Here is an 18387-nt window from a genome sequence, read left to right on the forward strand (position 1 = left end):
ATACCTGTAAGAGAAACAGGTCTCTCTATCTGGTCTGACAGCTGTTAAGAGAATGTACATGAAAAAACTTAATGGTCTAAATTTATCAACCATACAGTGGCAGATTATGAGACTTGCTGAAAACCCTAAAAATCAGCCGCCTTTGAAACAGAATGAGTCCAGAATTCAAGAATCCAAGCAGGGACAAGTCCTCGTAAGAGAAAAAGAGTACAAGTAGAAAACGAAGTTAGGAATAGAATCTAAAGCTTCTGTTGAACAAAATACAAAAAATAGATATTAGATAAGCAGATGGGTACATTATGGTTGATACTGAGAGAAAGAGGCCCAGCTGAAGCTTAGGAATCCTTCATCATCAGGAATGTTAAACAATAAATCTACATTCTACCTATCTATACCATATCCCAGGGATGGTTTTCTTCCACATCTGAAAAGTTAAAATTGCTATGGGGGGAAAAAAGGTAACCCTGATATATGGCTGACATATAAGCAGTTTTCTCCAAAAATTATTCCAAATCTTTCTGTTGACAAAGATTATTCACAAAAGCAATACTATTTTTCTTATGGTATCAACTGGAGGCAAGACTTGTGGAAATGTTAGCCCTGTCTTCTCTCTTTAAAAAGCATTGTGAACTCTTTCCTTAAGAACAGCAACCTGTCTTTCAAAGACATCCTTTCTCATAGCCTTATAGACGTGTAAGCTGTGTCTCTGATTCTAAGGAATTTTTAAAGCACTTAGATGTGCAAGTTAATTGAACTAAGGCTTCAACTGCTTGTGTCCATACCATACTGAAAGTCAGTCTCCTACAATCAATAATAAGAGTTTCCTGTTTCAAGGGCCAGTTTATTTAATATGTGAAATGTGGCAGTTTTTACTGTGATATGATGTCAGTGATGTTATATCAAGAACTTTAGACAGTTGTGTGAAGCAGTAAGCACTATTCTTATTTGACTTTACCTAAAGCACTGTTGTTTTCATCTCAGAGTGCTCTGAAGTCTCCACAACTGAAAAAAGTACATAAAGCCTTGACACAAATTATGAAATAAGAATGTGATAAAAGAATACATTTATTAGATTTATTCAGCAGCATCATTTTCCAGTTGTCTTTTCTAATCAAAGTACATTACAAAGTAGTTATAAACATTCTAATTAGAAATAGTAAATATTTTGAGAACTCAGATATAAAACAATCAAATAGCAGAAGACTCAGTGATTATAACTTCAGGAATCTTTAAGCTATATGAGTAGCTAGGCAGGAATGCTGAATAACATGCTCCTGAAGCAGTACTCAAAGTTTCCTCACATGGTTCATGTTGTGGAAACTACCTTGGCTGATTAATAGAAAAGCTAATAAGATATACAGTATATTCTGGTGGAAGGGTACAGAAATAACCAAATAACTACAAGGACTGCTATTAGTATAAATTGTTTCCCTTTCTATTAATGTTCATCTTAGGAAATAAATAGTCAATAAAATTAAATTTTCACATTAAAACACCTGAATAATTTCTTTAATGAACCAATATCTTTCGTATTTTGCTGTTTGGAAATAAGCTGCTACAGAAATCTAGCTACTTCATTTAATAGTCCAAATTACTTCCAGAGACTCAGGCCAAAAACAGAGCTATTCCATTGATGAGCAAGAGAAAACCTTATTAAATTAAGTACTCATGGCACTAAAATCTAAATATATGAGATCTTTTTAGGAAAGCTATTAATGGAACGGTGTTAATTGGAACCTTGAGAAAAGGTATGTGTTTTGTGGATTGACAGGAAATTATTTTGTCTACAACAGTTAAAATATTGGAAGAACAACATTTTGCACCTTCAGCAAAATGATGCTACATTGACTCTTCCATCATTTGTTTAACACAAGATAAACAGAGACATCCATTTTTACATAGAGTAGTATATAAAATAGGTGTTAAAGATGCCCCAAGCACCAGCAGAAGTTTCAAAAGGTGCTGTTATAAACATACACTCTAAAGATCCTGTAAATCAGTAATGTGCCTATAGTTGCCTTGTTTGGTTCTTTTTTTTTCTTTTACTTTAAGCATTTAGATTATGAATTTATCCCTAAAGATACAACCAATTCCATACAGATTTCTACTAGCAACATCACCAAACAAGATCACCTTTCAAAAATTTACAAATGTACAATATATTTATAACATTACTTTCAGACAGCTCCAGTGCAAAGATATACATATAGTACATCACGATAATTGTTCATAAAAATAGAAATTGGCATTTGTCAAAAAAAACAAGGCATAGTTTTAACATACATATCCAGCCATTGGCTAAGAGATATATGTATTTTTATAAAGCATTTGAATGTGAACCTTACTCTTCTGTTTATAAAAAATATATGTGCAAATGGATGTGTCTAATTTTCCCTAAATCAGTTACCTAGTTATACCACAGAGTCCTCTTTAACAAGGCTGGCGGTGTCTTTAAACGTGTCTTCTGTTGCTGTGTAAGATAATGGTTGGTCTCTTCTCAGAGTAATCTTGGGAGGCAGTGAAGGAGAAGGGGTAGGGACACTTTTTGTGTCTTGTTGTTGTTCCTTTTCCATCTGAAACAATAATCATAAAATCCAAGTTTACATTCTAATGTATAAAATATCCAACCTCAACTTTCAGAAATGCTAAATAAATATCCAAGTTATTTTGCTAAAGTCAAGTGTCATGGTATAAGTTATTTTTGCATATCACTGCCTGTAACAAAATCAAATGCTAATTTCACCTCAGATTGTACAGCTGAGTAAATAAACTACTGCACACTTACTCTACATGCTGGGACTTCTATTTTAATGCTTAATGTCAGGAGTAGCTTAGTATGTCCATATGCGCATACATGAACATGGATAACACTGGCACTACTACTGTTTGTAAATAATTACATTCACTAGTGTTAGGGAAATGAACCTCTGGCTTCCTGAACTCTCTCTCTCACCTTGTTCAAGCATTAGAAACCTAAATTCTTCACAAATGATAGCTAGTTTTAGCCACTGAGGTTCTGAAGTCACTTAGGCCATCTGGAAATTCTAAACTGTAAGGTGAAAAGGGCTGGAATTACTGGGTCAAGTCAGCCGAATTCCAAACCTTTGTGCCCAAGCCAGGGAAGAATTCCTCCAGCACACATACCACCCACTGGCACACCATCCTAAAAGAACTGTCTCATCCAACTATGTAGACAAAAAAAAAAAAAAAAAATAGGGCTGGTATAGAAATATAGCTGCAGTACACAGAACTATTGGAATTTTGTGCAGTGCTGAAGCCAAGACTGAGAAGGCAGAAACAGACACTTCGCTCCTAGTGCAGTGCAATCACCTCCCACTTGCACTGGACCCTTAACTGTGCCAGAATGCACCAGAAAGCTGAAACCAGCACCTGAGATCCTAGAGCAGGAGCTGGCCACAGTGCTTGCGCTGGAATTGCAGAGATGTCGGCAATGCAGCTGTGCTGCCTGAGAGGGTTGCCTGCTGAACAACTTCTGATTGAGACCTTATAACTTTTCTCAAAACCACTTCAGTCCTACCTTGACCTGGGCTGGAATTTCTGTGCTGCTTCACTTAAAAGCAGAACCTACCCATAATCTTTATTCTATGAGAGCAACAACAAAGTCCAGCAGTATATTAGCTGAAAAATAGAATTATACAATACTAAGGAATACCTCTGCATATATTGGGTTTTCAAAATTAGTGTTTTGTTTCATTTTTCTCTTGAAGAAACTCCACTTTGATTCCTGTAACACAAAAATTATTAGAACTTCATACATCTTTCTCACAACTTCTTTGGAAAGAGATATCACTGTTGTCGGATTTGATTTCACTTGCACTGACTGCTGACTCAGTGATTTCAGCTGGATGTTCTTACATTACTGCATTGTAATTCTAAGCATGGGACCCAACTTTTTTTTCCTGCTGGATTTCACACAAAGCAGTATTCATGAGGCTAGGCCAGAAGTGACTAAATTAATTCAAGGAAGCCTATCATTCCAGACAAATAGGAAAGATGTCTTGAAAACAATGCAAGAGAAATTACTGAAGGATGACATGAAACTACAACAACAGGTTGACAGAGCTTTTATTTCAAAATGTCCTGCAGTAACACATAACACAGAACAAGTGTCTTAAATGTCATTGCTAGAACTTTCAAACATGGGTAAAGTTACAAATAAACGTGAGGGGAAAAAAAAAGAAAAGCAAATTGACAGTATGCTGACTAAAGGTCTTATTTCAATTTTCTGTACCAAAAAGGCCCCCTGGTTTTAACCTGTTTTAAAACAAAACGTAACTACATTTGTAATGCAATGTAACTACAAATGTAGTTTTGTAATTTTCTTGGTTTTTTTTTTCATACACACTCTCTGCTGCTTCTATCAAGGTATAATTCAATAACTGTTTAACAAATAATTGTTAAAAGTCTGAAGCAAAGCCTTAGTTATAATAATTTCTGCTGTGGATCAATGAACATTTACAGCAACTACATTACAATTTTCAGGCCAGTTTCTGCCCTCAAAACAAAGCACAACAAACAGTGAAAAGTAACTCTCTATTTCAATCTATTCAATCCAAAATAACTGGGTGGGTCAGGAAGAAGAGAGGGTTTAGTCCAAATAGATCTTCTACTGTGTGCCCTGGGCAATTCTATATTTTTTGCTGCTATTCTCTTATCAAACTGTTCCAGATGAGCTTTTGTAAATGTGATTCAGTTAGTTGGACTTGATGCACATTATGTGCAACTCCATGGCATTATTTAAAGAGAACTGAAACTATATTGCAGCTCCCCTAACACTTTAATTTCCCCAATTCAGAATACAAAACAAACAAGACAGCATTTCTCTGTCCTACCTGAGGTGCATCTGTACTCTGAGGAGGTTCCTTCGGACCGGCAGATATCGCAGAGGCATACACAGGATTTTCAAAATTTTCATTTTCCTCACTCCCAGCTGCTGCCGCCTGTAGGAGAAGGAAATTTAACGTTCTTCAAAGGAGAAAAGAAGGTCACAAAGAAAAACGAAAGGTGCAAGTCAAGCCTGAGTTTCTCTTACATGTGTTGGCTGAACAACTGTAACTGTGCTGGCTGTGCTGGCTCCACCATCTCTGGTTGCATACAATGGATTTTCAAACGTGATCGGCTGTTTCCCTGACTCCACTGCAAAGTTTTCATTCTATAAAGACAAAAAAAAAAAAAAGAGTCTAATTAAAATGAAAAATTAAGTCTTAGACCAATTCTTCATCTCAGGGGAAATGCATGTTTACTTTTACATAGGCTTAGACAAAATCTAGCATCTGTTAAAATCATATTGTTAGTTAGTTTACCATCCATTATTTTAATCCCTAACTTGGCAGCCTGGACTATTGATTGTTCCAATATTGTCCCATTTCCTAGGTGGACAAAAAACTCCCAAAATTTCAATAACTGACTTGAAGTACTTTGTGATGAAGAAAGATGACTCACGAATCACACCTTCAACAGGGACAAGATATCAAAGGAAGCATAATCCTAAATTAAATATTTCATTTTAGAGACTTCAAAATGACATACAAATTAGTTAGCTCTACCTGACATATAACAGAATGGGATTTATTCACTCTGTCTCAGCAGGGAGACTGCTATACTGTTTGAGACAAAGCAGTAATTATGAGTTATGTCAGAAATAAAATGTTTCAGGATTTTTAGCATATCTTTTATTATAAATCAATATTTTGCCCGTGCATGAAGATGACTGTGTGAGTAGCAACTGCTTCACACACATTGTGCCAAATCCTGAGCTGCAGCTACTACCACAGCAAGTGGGCAAAGGTACCAAGTATTTCTTCAGAAAATATTTTGTGCTGCATAAGATAGCCACTTAGGGCTAGCCAGCATCAACAGGTGCAAGCATAATGAAAGCAAAACCCCACCCAGACCCACTTGTCCTGCTCCTTGTCACAGCCCCATCACAGGAATAGTGGGGAATAACATGGGGATAGTACATCAGCTAGTTCTTTAAACTTACCTCATTTCTACAAGCTACTGCTTCATGCCATAAGGCTTCATGCTTCATGCTACCAAAGTATAGCTCATAACCATACAGTGAACTCATGGCAGCTTCCTCTAATTAGCCTATCTTGGATAAGAAGAGCCACACTGAAAAATAGCCCTCTAGCACCTTCAAACGCACACACGATATTAAAATTTTAGGAGGCATATCCCAGAGTTCTTTGCTGCCATAAACCAAACCCTTTGAATTATTTTCCAGTGAGCTATACAATTTTTTGTTTAGATTCCAGATACATGAGAATTAACGCCACTTATGTAGAAATAGCCTTTATCCAGACCGCCACACCTGTTACTTGCAGTGCATAAATTGCATCAGTTGGACTCGAGCATATCAGTACTAGGCCAGAAAATGGAAAGTACCATTAAGTTTTCATGCATGAAAAAGATTTGAGGTAATATTCAAGCCTAAAGCTATTTTCCCAGTATTTACTGAAATATTCAGATGGTAGTTTCATTAGACAAGCTGTCTACCTTTAACAGAGTGTGTTTCTTCATCTAGAAAAAGGTCATATACATATATTGTGAGCTTAACTTCACTACCTGTTTCATTTCATATTAATTTACTGTCAGTTAAGTCTGTAACTTATCTTTAAAAGTTTAGGAAGCTTCCAGTGTAGACTTTGCAGCAAATGGTTATTATTCAAAGATAGTTGTGATCTGTTTCCTGTAAGTAAAAACCTTTTGTACATTGTATTTCTGGTGAAAAGGAAAATATTTTTTTTAATGTGGAAAAGCTATAGAGTATAGGAAAAAGAAGCATATACTATTTCTCAGCTGTTCAAAACTGTATAGGTGAAGTAGAGTTATACTTTATGATGTCCCCAAAACTATTAAACATTATTTTTTTAAACTTGCTAAAATAAAACACTGTTGCATTATAATTTGTTGTGCAAAGTAGTGTATGCTTTGGTTAAGCCTGAGTTTTACCTCTGACGTTTCTAACTTACAGTCTGGATCTGAAAACCACCTATTTAACATGGTTTTATGGAACACAAAGGCCCTCAAAAATTCCTTGTTGCAATATTTGGCTATTCATACCCGGTATAGCTCATGAATATGCCAAAATATATATTCTGCCATATAAATCTTGAGAAAAGTCACATTATTCTGAAGAACAGCCTACACTTGTCCTTGCCTTCAATTTACAAAAATCTATTTCAGGAAATTATCACTCAATTCTTTTTCTAGAACACATTTATCATCTCACTGTTTGGTTTTTTTTTTTTTTTTTACATAAAAGACTTCCCTCTATCAGCTGAAAATGACATTAAAAGAACACAATTTTTAAAAATTATTTCAGAACTAAAACCTTACCATTTGCATTGCTCTGTCTATAGCTGAGTCTCCTCCAAAGCCAGAGACTCCTACGTCCATACTCACATCTGCTCCAGATCGGAAAGTTACCCCACTGCCATTTTCAGTAGATTTTATAAGACTGCTTAAACTGAAAAAAATCCCCACAAAACAAAAAACAGTCATAAATCAATTTACTTAGTTCAGTGTAATCCTCCAGTGAGGAAGCAGTTATAGCTACCTTCACATTACTGATTACAATGATTTAAGAGCTACTACTGCAAAATTGGTGCAAAGATAATGAAGACACAGCTTTATGTTTAAAAAAACACAATTTGCTTAAAGCCAAAATATTTGAAGCATCATATTCTGCCTTTTTTTAAAATAAAATAATAACAAATATTTTTGTTCATCTCCTTTTGATTTAAAGCATCAAGTATTTTGGATGGATATTTCACAAAGCTAGTTTTCAAAACAGGACAAAATGACTGCCAGGGTAGCAGGAGCCTGCAAACAAACTCAGATTTCTCAGGCTTTGGAAACGGAAGTGCACTATACATGCCCCATAGTATTTTTAACAGATAAATACAATGTTGCAGATTACTTCAGCCTTTCAATGTTAAAAAGATCTCTTTGCCAGAATCATCTTCTGACAAAGTTTCATAAAAAGCTGAAACACATGTAACTATGGTGCTTTGTATCTTTTTGAACTGAATATCCAGTCTCAGATCTGGGAAACAGTCTTCTACATTGCTCATTATTTAAAAGCTAATTTAGAATGTAGAAGAGTTTTACAATAGTCCTTTGTTACAAAGTAATGATCAGCTACGATACGATTTGGAATCAAAATCCAGTGGAATTGCTGCAACACTGCACTTCCCATATTCCACCAGAATGGGCACATGGCAAATAAACTGGACTTCTCAGAAATATTTAGGAACAAACATATTTTCAGTGCACAGACATTCCAGCTATGAAAGCCTTTAAAACATACCTTGGTAGTTTGGGAAGCACTGGTAAAAGGGAGCCTGTTCGTCTGTAGTTAAAAAAGCCTCCAACCGCTAACACTCCAATTATTATGATTAGTATGACTGTCAGCAACACTGCTACTGCTGCTATCAAAGACAGAAGAATAAGCAAACATTCAAGCAAACATAGTTCAGTGTAAAAAAGAGTACAAAGAATTATAAGCTTGACCCTGAACAAGTATCATAGTGAGATATTGTACATTCTTAGCTCAAAATATCAATGTAATATATACTTGAAGCTTACTTGTTCCAGGAGGCACTCCTTTTGAAAATCCTATTTCACAATAATTCCCAGTGTATCCATAAGAACACCTGTAAATGTAAGAAGGAGAGCTGACTGAATGGCTTTTCTTAAGTCTAGGATCTCAGCTTTATTATTATATTCTGTAATGTTTACCTACATGCTGTAATTTTTAACATGATCAGTAATTATATATTTCACTGACTGTAATATAGTAGGTCTGTTATCTTCATAGAATTAAAAGTGGAAATAAAAAGCACTGAGTCAGAAAACTAGTCACTGAAGCCAAAAGATTTGGTTTTAGTGAACCATCAGTGGCACCTACTGGCTGTTCCAAGCTACATCCACAAAACACTATGCATTGGTACAAATTTTTAGTATACCCTGTTGCTAGAATCTTCAGAGGTTTGCCTTTCAAGGTTTTTTGGGGGTTATTTTTGTTGTTTGTTTTTCCAAACTGATGCATTTACATTGCTGCTATTTTTATGCATATATACATTTTTCTGTGACTGTTACAGACATGATACTGCAGATGTATGACATCGTCCAAAGCGTGTGTAACACACTTCAAAGATTTTAATTGTTTTGTGAGACTAAATCAGCACAATCTGATCCAGGACTACCCTAACGATATACTGACTTACTTGCATTTTGGAAGATCACTTTCATCTATATAGCATGTTCCTCCATACATGCACCTGCAAGCTGGTGGCATTGTGGGAGGGGATTCAATAGCTGCAAAATTTGAAAGCCACATGTGTTATCAAGACACCTTCAACAAAAGAAATAATACCATACAGCATTTTATTTATCTTCACAGAACTTGCGTGTGCAAGCTCACAGGCTACTTTTCAGAAGCTTTGCTCTTAATAGCATATGCATTTGTTGCTGTCATTTATTTTTCTGACATATTAGCTTGTTTTAATTGAAGTTAAAGCTGTTCTCACAAAACAACAACTTACTTGATAAAATCAAGCACAGACAACCCAAAAGCTGCATGTCCCATCACCTTCTTTTGCCTATGCAATGCAGCCCACCACCACCACCCTTCAAAACTCCATTCAGAAAGCAGCAATATTTAATCCCCTTTTCCCAGACTCCACCATCCAACCAACTGCAAGTTGCACAGAGGGCAAACCTGTGATACATTTACTTATGACAAAAAGCAGTGGCTGGAAATGCACATGCAGGAGGGCTCTCTAAACTATCATATATCCTGACAGGGAGAACAAGAGAGAAACCCAAAGTCCTCAAGTTTTCTGCCAGTACAGAGTGCAGGCTGGCAGCTTGGCACTAGGTAGCACAGAAGCCTGTTCTTCATCAAGTCAGTCTCAGCTGTGCTCCAGTAGCCTCGAGGTGCTCAAGCACCAGCGCTGCCTGAGCTGGCCAAAATATAGAGCTCTAAATGTTCTGATGTTATTTTAATGCTGACTCAAGTGAAAAAATAAACAAGTGTGAAAAAAAAGTGAAAAGTTGTACTAGCCTTCAGTAAGAGGTTTGACTGTCTGTCTTACACTAATAAATTAGTTCATAACACTTTTTTCATAATTTTTTTATCAGCCAGAGGAAGTCTGTTGCTACAATGTTCTTTACAGGTAAAACTCCCTTCAAGCAAATGGAATACAAAAAGGGAAAATACAAAAATCTTACAGGCTTTGTTTCTCAGTAGCTGCAATATGGGGAAAGGACCAAATAAACCAAAGCTATATATAAAAGCTATGTTTGGTCAGTACCTTCAATTATGGCCGTCACAGCTCACTTTGCTTAAAGTCAAGGTAAAAACTGAAGTTCGAATATGGGGACAGTACTGAATACCTTATCTGCTGTATCCTTTCTTTTTGTCAAAATAAGGTCAAGCAGAGATTTGTTAATTCCTGGACATTTTATGTAAATCAGTTTCAACAAAAAATAACAAATGTAGTGTCTTTACTGCAACAAACAGCCAATAGCAGATGCAATCAACAGTGCTACTGATCCTTAATTTAAACATGTATTTCACAATTCCATTCATTACTACATAGAATTATTATTAATTATTACATCATATTACTAGCTCCTCTTTCTGCAGCCCACAACATGTGCAATGCAAAAAGGAGAGCATTCAGAAAAGATTAACCATGGAAAAAATACCAGACAATGTTATAAAGCATAATGTATTAGAGATATGTTGGAAGGGCAAGTACAAGGACTTCTGGCTACTACCCTCATCACTGTAAGCTAAGAATGCAGACTCTCAGCTAGAGAAATAGAAATCCTGTAGTGGTATACTCTTTCTCCTCAAGAAAGGCCGAGCACTCCTATTTTATTGGCACTCCAGGAAGCAGTGTGGGGGCTCTGATGCAATGTAACAACCAAGCACTAAATTCTAGCGCTTAAAAGGTACTAGACCATTATCTAGAAATTACCTCTGTTCATGCTGCGAGTACTGTAAGAATTGTTTCAAGTTTCTATCGTATTCTGTTACACTGATCAAATAAAACCTTGTACAGAATTGTAAACATAATTGCAAGCCATAACTTTTCAGAAAATCTCTAGTTCTGAAATCAATTAATTTGAAAAAACTTACAGTCAAACATTTTTGAATTTTGAAACAAAAATCAGAAACAGTGGCAATTTTGCAGCTGGGTCTGGGTCAGTTCGAGTGATGCATGTATAACCATTTAACAAATTATGCGCAAAGAGATGACCGCAAATCAGTGATTGCTGAGAATAAAAGCCAGATGTCCTGACTTAACAGTATCTCTCATATCAGTTAGCTCATCTCTCCGTATTTGTAATTCAGTAATGGATTTGCATTCCTAAAGCCTCCTTTTTCTTAAATTTCCAATTTGACAAATTATTCTACCTGCATCACATTCTGTGCTGCTGCCTTCTATGAATCGAGTCCCTTGAGGACAAGTGCAGGTGTACCCTCCTGGTCTCAGCAAGCAGAGGTGGCTGCAGACATCTTTACAAGGATTAGGCACTGGGGAAAAAAAAAAAAAGTGATAAGGCAGTTGAAGAAGCAATGCAGCAGATTCTGAGGTAAGGCAGAGCAATTCCATAGGCAGTAGCGTAACTCTTCAATACCACACACCAAAAATGTAAACAAGTCTAGATCCGTTTTTAGAACAACTGATGCCCAAATACCACATTTATTTTAAAACTTTCTCTCTGCCTTTTCTTACATTCTTAAGGGAGAGACTATGGCTGTTGGGAGCCATTGTAACACCAAGCTGAAACTGAACAACTCCAAGCAATACGGAGCTTTCTAACTTTCTGATTCTGAAAATTAAAACACCTTTAAAAAAGGGGTATGCTGGATGTTCCTCTGGACATCCTCCCCTGTGATTACTGTGGACATGTCACAGCTGAAATCCCCTTTGGAAGCAGCATTAAATGGCCAGCACTTTGTATGTTACAGGATAAATTCATATTGTCACTACCACCTCTATGATAACTCCATGATGGAGGGGAAGAAGAGAAAGAACAGAGTCATAATTTAGAACTGAGACACTAAAGAGCAGTGTGTGGTGTTCAACTGTTGCTTTCACATTGGGTGTGCAGAAAACACCTGACAGCCTCTATTCCGTTTTTAGTTTTCAGAAATTATCACATACTGATAGATGCATTAACAGATTACTAAGCTCTCTGAGGGCATCAATACCAACTTTGATCTTATAGCAAGGAATTGCTCACCAGGACACTGATTACCTACCTGACTGATTGTATCTGTGCTGGTGATAGATGCGCACTTGGGTAAGCCATGGATTTACGGTCAGCACTTTCACTTTTTCTCCACTTCCGAATTTATCTTTCTTCCAGACTTCTCCTCGCTCCTTAGCTATCCAATATAAATGGCCTTCAAAGACATCAAGGCTGTATGGACTGCCTACTTCTCAAAGGAACCAAACAACAGATTATTAGCCAGCAAATCTCTAGCAGGAGCAATAAAATTGCTATTCTTCTTCAGCTTATCACCCAATCCTTTCATTTTAAGACATTTGCAGGTATATATATACATCCTCATGTGCCTGACTACTTCACGTCACTATACCTGCAGACTGTTTAATATACATTAAGAAAGCAAGAATCCAATTTCCCACATTGTCCCCTACTTGGGTCATGTCAATTACTCTCAGAGAATTTAGTTACCATGCATCATGAGCTCTGAACCTGATGTGCCATTTATCCCTGTACAAAGGAGGAGAAAACACTAGCAAGATCTACTCTTCGAAAAGCTCCTGAAGCTACTCCCATGTGTGGAGCCCAAGTGCTTGTTAGCATACATCTTGGTTACTATTACATTAATTGCATCTAAGTTCTTACCTCCATGCAATACTATGGTTCTGTCTGTCCCATCAGGTCTCATGGATTCAATAATATTTTCCTTAGAATCACTCCAATAGATCCTATCATTGTTCAAATAATCAATAGAGAGACCTGTTGGCCAGCCAAGGTCTTCAGAGACTAGGGTTTGTCTTTGCTGTCCATCCATCCAGGCACATTCAATCTTTGGCTGTCTTCCCCAGTCAGTCCAATACATGAGCCTGAAAGGACAGAACCAGTATTTAAAGAGGTTCAGAATTTGGTCACCGTGACTATCCTTTAGAGTTTCATGGAAAGGTCAGTTATGATACATAAAGTTGTTCAGCAATCATTTTGAGGATAACCCTCAGGAAAGTCACAAAGTTCACTGAACAAGCTTGTTTCAAGTACAAAAATGAGCACTAGAAGAAAAATGTTTGCATCTTATGTCCTGATTTGGAGAGAGAGTGGTTTTAATGATGGTTTCTTATTCTCAGTAGAAGAAAAATGACTGTGAACACTGAACATCCCATCAGTCATAAGAAAGCTGCAGAGCCCAGGTGACTTCCAGTCAGCTGGAGCCATGTTCTTTACTCCCAGCTGAGAGAAACACATATGCTATCTGGTGATCTGCTAATGATACAAGATGTAGCAAGCACAGCTATTGAATGAACCAGTGGCTTTACATTGCTTTGCACTTTGAAGGAGGCTATGTCAGTGTTGCTTGGAGCTGGTAAAGAGACATTCCCATTTAGTCCCGTATTTCAGTAGTAACAGAGAAATTCTCTGGGCACACAGTACTGTGGAAAGGACATCTTAATTTTTTTATTTGACCTACCTGGCATTGTCACCAATACAAGTATCTATATGAAATCTAATCCTAAAATAACTTCTCATGTACACAAATTTCCTAACATTAGCAAAGGAAAACTTCAGAAAGCATTCCATTAGGCTTTCCTGCAAATTTTTTTTGGGGGGGAGGTTGGTACTGAATAGCATTGAGAATAATTCTGGGAAGCCCCATAGTACTTACCCACGTTTTGGATTTACAGCAATGGCTGCTGGTTGATCCAGTAAAGAAAAGATAAGCCATTTTCTGTACCGCCCATCTAATTTTGCCACCTCTATGCGATTAGTCCCTGCATCGGTCCAGTAAAGATGTCTGAATTACAGAAAACACAAAACATTCCAAAAGTAAATACTTCATGATCAGAGAGGAACTTAAAAAAAAAAAAAAAGTTTAATAGCTGAATCAAACTCAAAGAAAATTAGTATAATGAAGCTACATTGATCACATCTGAACTCTATTCATCCACTTAGTTGATAACTATGTGACAAAGGGGAAGCAGACAGCCAAGTTCCTTCTTTTATTTTTCAGCTTTCCAGAAACATCACGCTTTACTATGATCTTAACATCCTTCCTCTTCACCCTATTGACTGCATTACATTCAAAATTTGTCAATAGCGTTCCTAGGATTGACTCACCTCTGTAACCTCTGTTCATTCAGCTTCAAACAGAATCTGACTACATTTAATTTTAACTATCTACAGACACCAGAATCCTCTCAACAGTATGTCAAATTAACTGCAGCTATCAGTGTCCACCCTATCCTTTAACAGTTACATTGCAACATCAGAGTCAAACTTCCAAAAGTCGTAGAATCCATCTGACATGAAGGCCATGTCAGATTAGAAATTGAAGGCCATGTCAGAAAGTATTATCACTTTACTGATGCACAACTGATCTGCCAGTTGTGGAGTAATGCCAGTTTCTTCAGAGAATATGTGGTGCCATCAGCAACATGTATTTGACCTAATAACCTGCTGTCTGAGCAAACAGAGCTTATGGTGTTCTTCTGAACTGCCTTGAGACTAGATATCTTCTAAGACAGTTCATAAGGAACAAAAAAAGCGGATTTTGCACTGCCTCATCAGACCCTTGACACATTCAACATACAACATTTTTCTAGCTTTTCAATGCACTTACCTTCCAACCCAGTCAACAGCTAAACCATCGGGATTAACTATATATTTGAGATTCAAGTCAACTTCCTTTGTAGGATTGTTCCTACTGCTGTCAAATGTGGGCAGATAAGCCCGTTTGATGGCTCCAAACTCAGAACCCTGTCCCAGTATGCTGAAGTACACAATACCTTCAAAAAAGATTACAAAGATAATATTTAATGTCTAGTTATTCCATAGTTTTGGAAAATTCTAATATTTCTGAAGTTCTTATGTGAAGATACCAAATCCATTTATTTATAAATAACATTGTGTCATCTGTTCAATTAAATTACATTGTGTCAGGGTGTTTCTTTTTTAGCCATTTTTTGATCAAGCCATTCCTCATAGGTAAGACACCATCTAGAATCATCCTGATCTGGATTATCAAGAAATATGCATTACATTTTTCAAGAGTAGATCTTAGCTCTGAAGCCACTGCACATTATTTTGAGAGTAATTGAGACTCTCATGACTCTAAGGAGCAAGTATGGTCCAGGGCAGCTGCCCTTTGAAAAAGGCAAAAGCAGGGAAGCCAATAAAGAGACAAAGATAGAAGCTAATATAGGGATCTACTGGCCCCTCCTGCTTCCGATTAGGAATTCAAGACTTGTGCCAGGTTTGGGGACTGTCATAGGCTGAAGAAAAGGAAGCGGTTCATTTATAGTAATCCTCTATTACTGCATAATCCTAATGACCCATAGCTGAACTCACACCAAAACAAAAGGAAAAAAACTGAACAAAATCTAGCTATACTAAATTAAAGCATTAAAAGGAACCACACTAGTGGTCAAGAATGAGGGGAGGAACACAGTCAAGCAAGACCTGGCCAGTTTATCTAATTTCATTTTGATTTGTAGCATAAATTAAATAGCCACGCTGCAGGAACATATTTTTCAACCAACCATTGCATGGTTGAGTATTAATGCTCTACACATACTCACTCAGGCCTATCCCTTCAGGATCCCAATCATAATCCAGAGCTTGGATGCGCTCCTGGTTATCAATGTAGTCAGAGTACTGTTCTGATGAGATATTGTATCTTCGAATCCGTACATTATCTGGCAGCAGTAACAATGGAGGATTACCTGGGAAACAACCATGAATTTTAATGTATTTCATTTTAGAAGAAACAGACGAAAAGTCACTTCTAGTCAAAACTAAACTGGGGTTTCACAAGTTTTGTCTGCATAAAAAACAGGAGGAATGCAGGGCTACTTCTCAAGCTTCAGAGGTATTCAAATCTATTAGCTTTGGAAAAACCATTAAAACCTCTGGAAAAGCTTACTGAGAGTACTACACTTCTCACCATAGATTTTGTGCAGTAGTAATCATTAAGAAATAATTCCTCAAAAATTCTTAACCATTACAGTGTTGGCATATCACCACTTCATCTCAAAACCAGAATGCAGCTATACACTATGAAGTCCAGCTCCACCCCTCCCCGCCCCCCCCCCCCCCAAAGTACAGGACACAATTTTGAAAGTACCAGTACCTTGAGCCATGACCCAAGTTGTTCTACCTGGAAGTCTTTAAAACCTAATGTCTCCATATTCACATGAATATTCTCATACCCACAGGTTAATCTGGGGGCAGCCTCAATACTCTAACTTGACTATAGGGCCTATCAGTCCCACCTGGCTGATTTTTCTGGCAAGAAAAATTGAATTGTTTGGCCCTTTTGCTAATGACATAGGCAAGTTGAGAGTCGTGGACTTAAATCCCACTCTCCTTCCAGAGAAGACCTACATCAATCACATCTTCACAGAGCCAGTAAGAAATGTCTAGTCCTTTGGCAAGAAAAGGAAAATCTCATTTACCAGTGCATTTCCCAACTAAGAATGCTCAATTTCCTATGAATTGTTCATTTGAACACCCTCCTTTTCACTCTAAGTCACACCTAACTATGGGAGAATAAGGCAAGTGACTATTCTCTGATCAACATATAATTCAGTGTAGAAATTGACAGCATTCCCAATATATGCGGTGTTACAGGGAAGAGGGGACCTAATACTCTATGTGTGTTCTGAAAATGCTTACTGATCAGGCCTACAGCAGACAGAGGCAAAAAAAGCCCTCACTTCTAAGTGCTGTGAGCTTATCCTATAAAGAGTGGTAGAGTGCTGGGCATAAACAGCAGTGGAACTTCAGGCACAACAAACTTCATTATGTTATCAGCTAAAATCACAATATCTTCTATCACTTATCCTTGAAAAATTTGGGTGTCTAGATGCTTCCTAAATAAAGCCTATGAAGAAAAGTTTCAAAGAATTATCTCTCTGACATAGGCACATAAAGAGATGGCCAGAAACTGAGGTGTAAATGCTCATTCGTATTTCTAGTCGCATGCTCAAGAGTAAATATTTGCTGAATTAGGCACCTAGACTGGAAACTGTAAACCACATTTTCTTGTATCATTTCTCATACTATAGATAATTTTTAGGTTTCAAAACCTCTAGCAGCATGCAGTTTTGCCCACAGGCATTCCGTTCTGAAGATTTTACTATTTGATTAAGTACACCATGTTTCTATCATGTATCTCTTAAATCTGCTAAAGTGTAAAAAGTGTAAGTAGTTTTCTAAATACAAAGTGTAAGTAGTTTTCTAAATACAATATTATAGAATCATAGAATCGTTAGGGGTTGGAAAGGACCTTAAGATCATCTAGTTCCAACCCTCCTGCCATGGGCAGGAACACCTTACGCTAAATCATATCACCCAAGGCCTCGTCCAACCTGGCCTTGAACACTGCCAGGGATGGAGCATTCACAACCTCCCTGGGCAACCCATTCCAGTGCCTCACCACCCTAACAGGAAAGAATTTCCTCCTTATATCCAATCTAAACTTCCCCTGTTTAAGTTTTAACACGTTACCCCTTGTCCTGTCACTATAGTCTCTAATGAAGAGTCCCTCTCCAGCACAGAGGGACTCTGTTTCTGTCTTTTATATAATACTGCTGCATTGTCACTTTTTTCTATTTTCTTCATCTCTATTATCAGTATTCTATTACTATTATTTTCTGTATCAACTCTTTACCTATTCAATGACTGTCACACAATGTAGCCACTGCAGTGAGGTATGATAAAAAGTCAATGATTGACATTAAACATTGGGCAATGCCTTTCTGTTTGTGTGCATCAGTCCATGAACGATGAATGGCAATCTGTCATCAAACTGGCTTTGACTTTTACCAGTTTAATTCAAATTTCTTCTGGTGCATTATTTTGTTAAGAAAACTTGAACTTAGTAATAGGCAACATTAATTTCCTACTGATGACAGCCACTGCATTAAGCACAGGGTTTTTTTCTGCAGAAAATTTCAACAGAAAGGCAGGCAGGCAGGCATCTAAATCAAGATATTATTTTTAATGTTTACAGTTGGCAGCAGAGATGAACACTTCTATTCCTGACTATGGAATCGGTAGAATACATAGACAATACGTTACAGAATAAAGTTTGGTTTTCATTATTCCCTTCGTAAAAACACC

At 37.1% G+C, this 18387-nt stretch overlaps 1 protein-coding gene across 2 annotated transcripts in view; it reads right to left on the reverse strand.

Annotated features, from left to right (window-relative positions):
- Positions 1–1033: 1033 nt before the first annotated feature.
- The window catches only part of LRP2 (LDL receptor related protein 2), a 123740-nt gene continuing 106386 nt past the window's right edge, over positions 1034–18387 (reverse strand). Inside the window, exons 66-79 of one of the 2 annotated variants that reach the window (XM_061452900.1) lie at positions 15843–15986; positions 14885–15050; positions 13931–14059; positions 12919–13139; positions 12308–12484; positions 11456–11575; positions 9255–9345; positions 8614–8681; positions 8336–8453; positions 7363–7492; positions 5054–5173; positions 4854–4961; positions 3674–3745; positions 1034–2573 (exon numbers count right to left, since the gene is read on the reverse strand). In XM_061452900.1, the coding sequence (XP_061308884.1) occupies positions 2412–2573; positions 3674–3745; positions 4854–4961; positions 5054–5173; positions 7363–7492; positions 8336–8453; positions 8614–8681; positions 9255–9345; positions 11456–11575; positions 12308–12484; positions 12919–13139; positions 13931–14059; positions 14885–15050; positions 15843–15986 (1826 nt within the window). In that variant the 3' untranslated portion in view covers positions 1034–2411. Of the gene's footprint in view, positions 2574–3673; positions 3746–4853; positions 4962–5053; positions 5174–7362; positions 7493–8335; positions 8457–8613; positions 8682–9254; positions 9346–11455; positions 11576–12307; positions 12485–12918; positions 13140–13930; positions 14060–14884; positions 15051–15842; positions 15987–18387 lie in introns of both variants that reach the window. The other variant, XM_061452890.1, reaches the window with a different exon arrangement.

Source organism: Pezoporus flaviventris, unplaced genomic scaffold (genome assembly GCF_033815535.1).
Source record: "Pezoporus flaviventris isolate CSIRO_AGI_PZ_B2104156 unplaced genomic scaffold, CSIRO_AGI_Pfla_v1 ptg000001l, whole genome shotgun sequence".
Classification (NCBI taxonomy): Eukaryota; Metazoa; Chordata; class Aves; order Psittaciformes; family Psittacidae; genus Pezoporus; species Pezoporus flaviventris.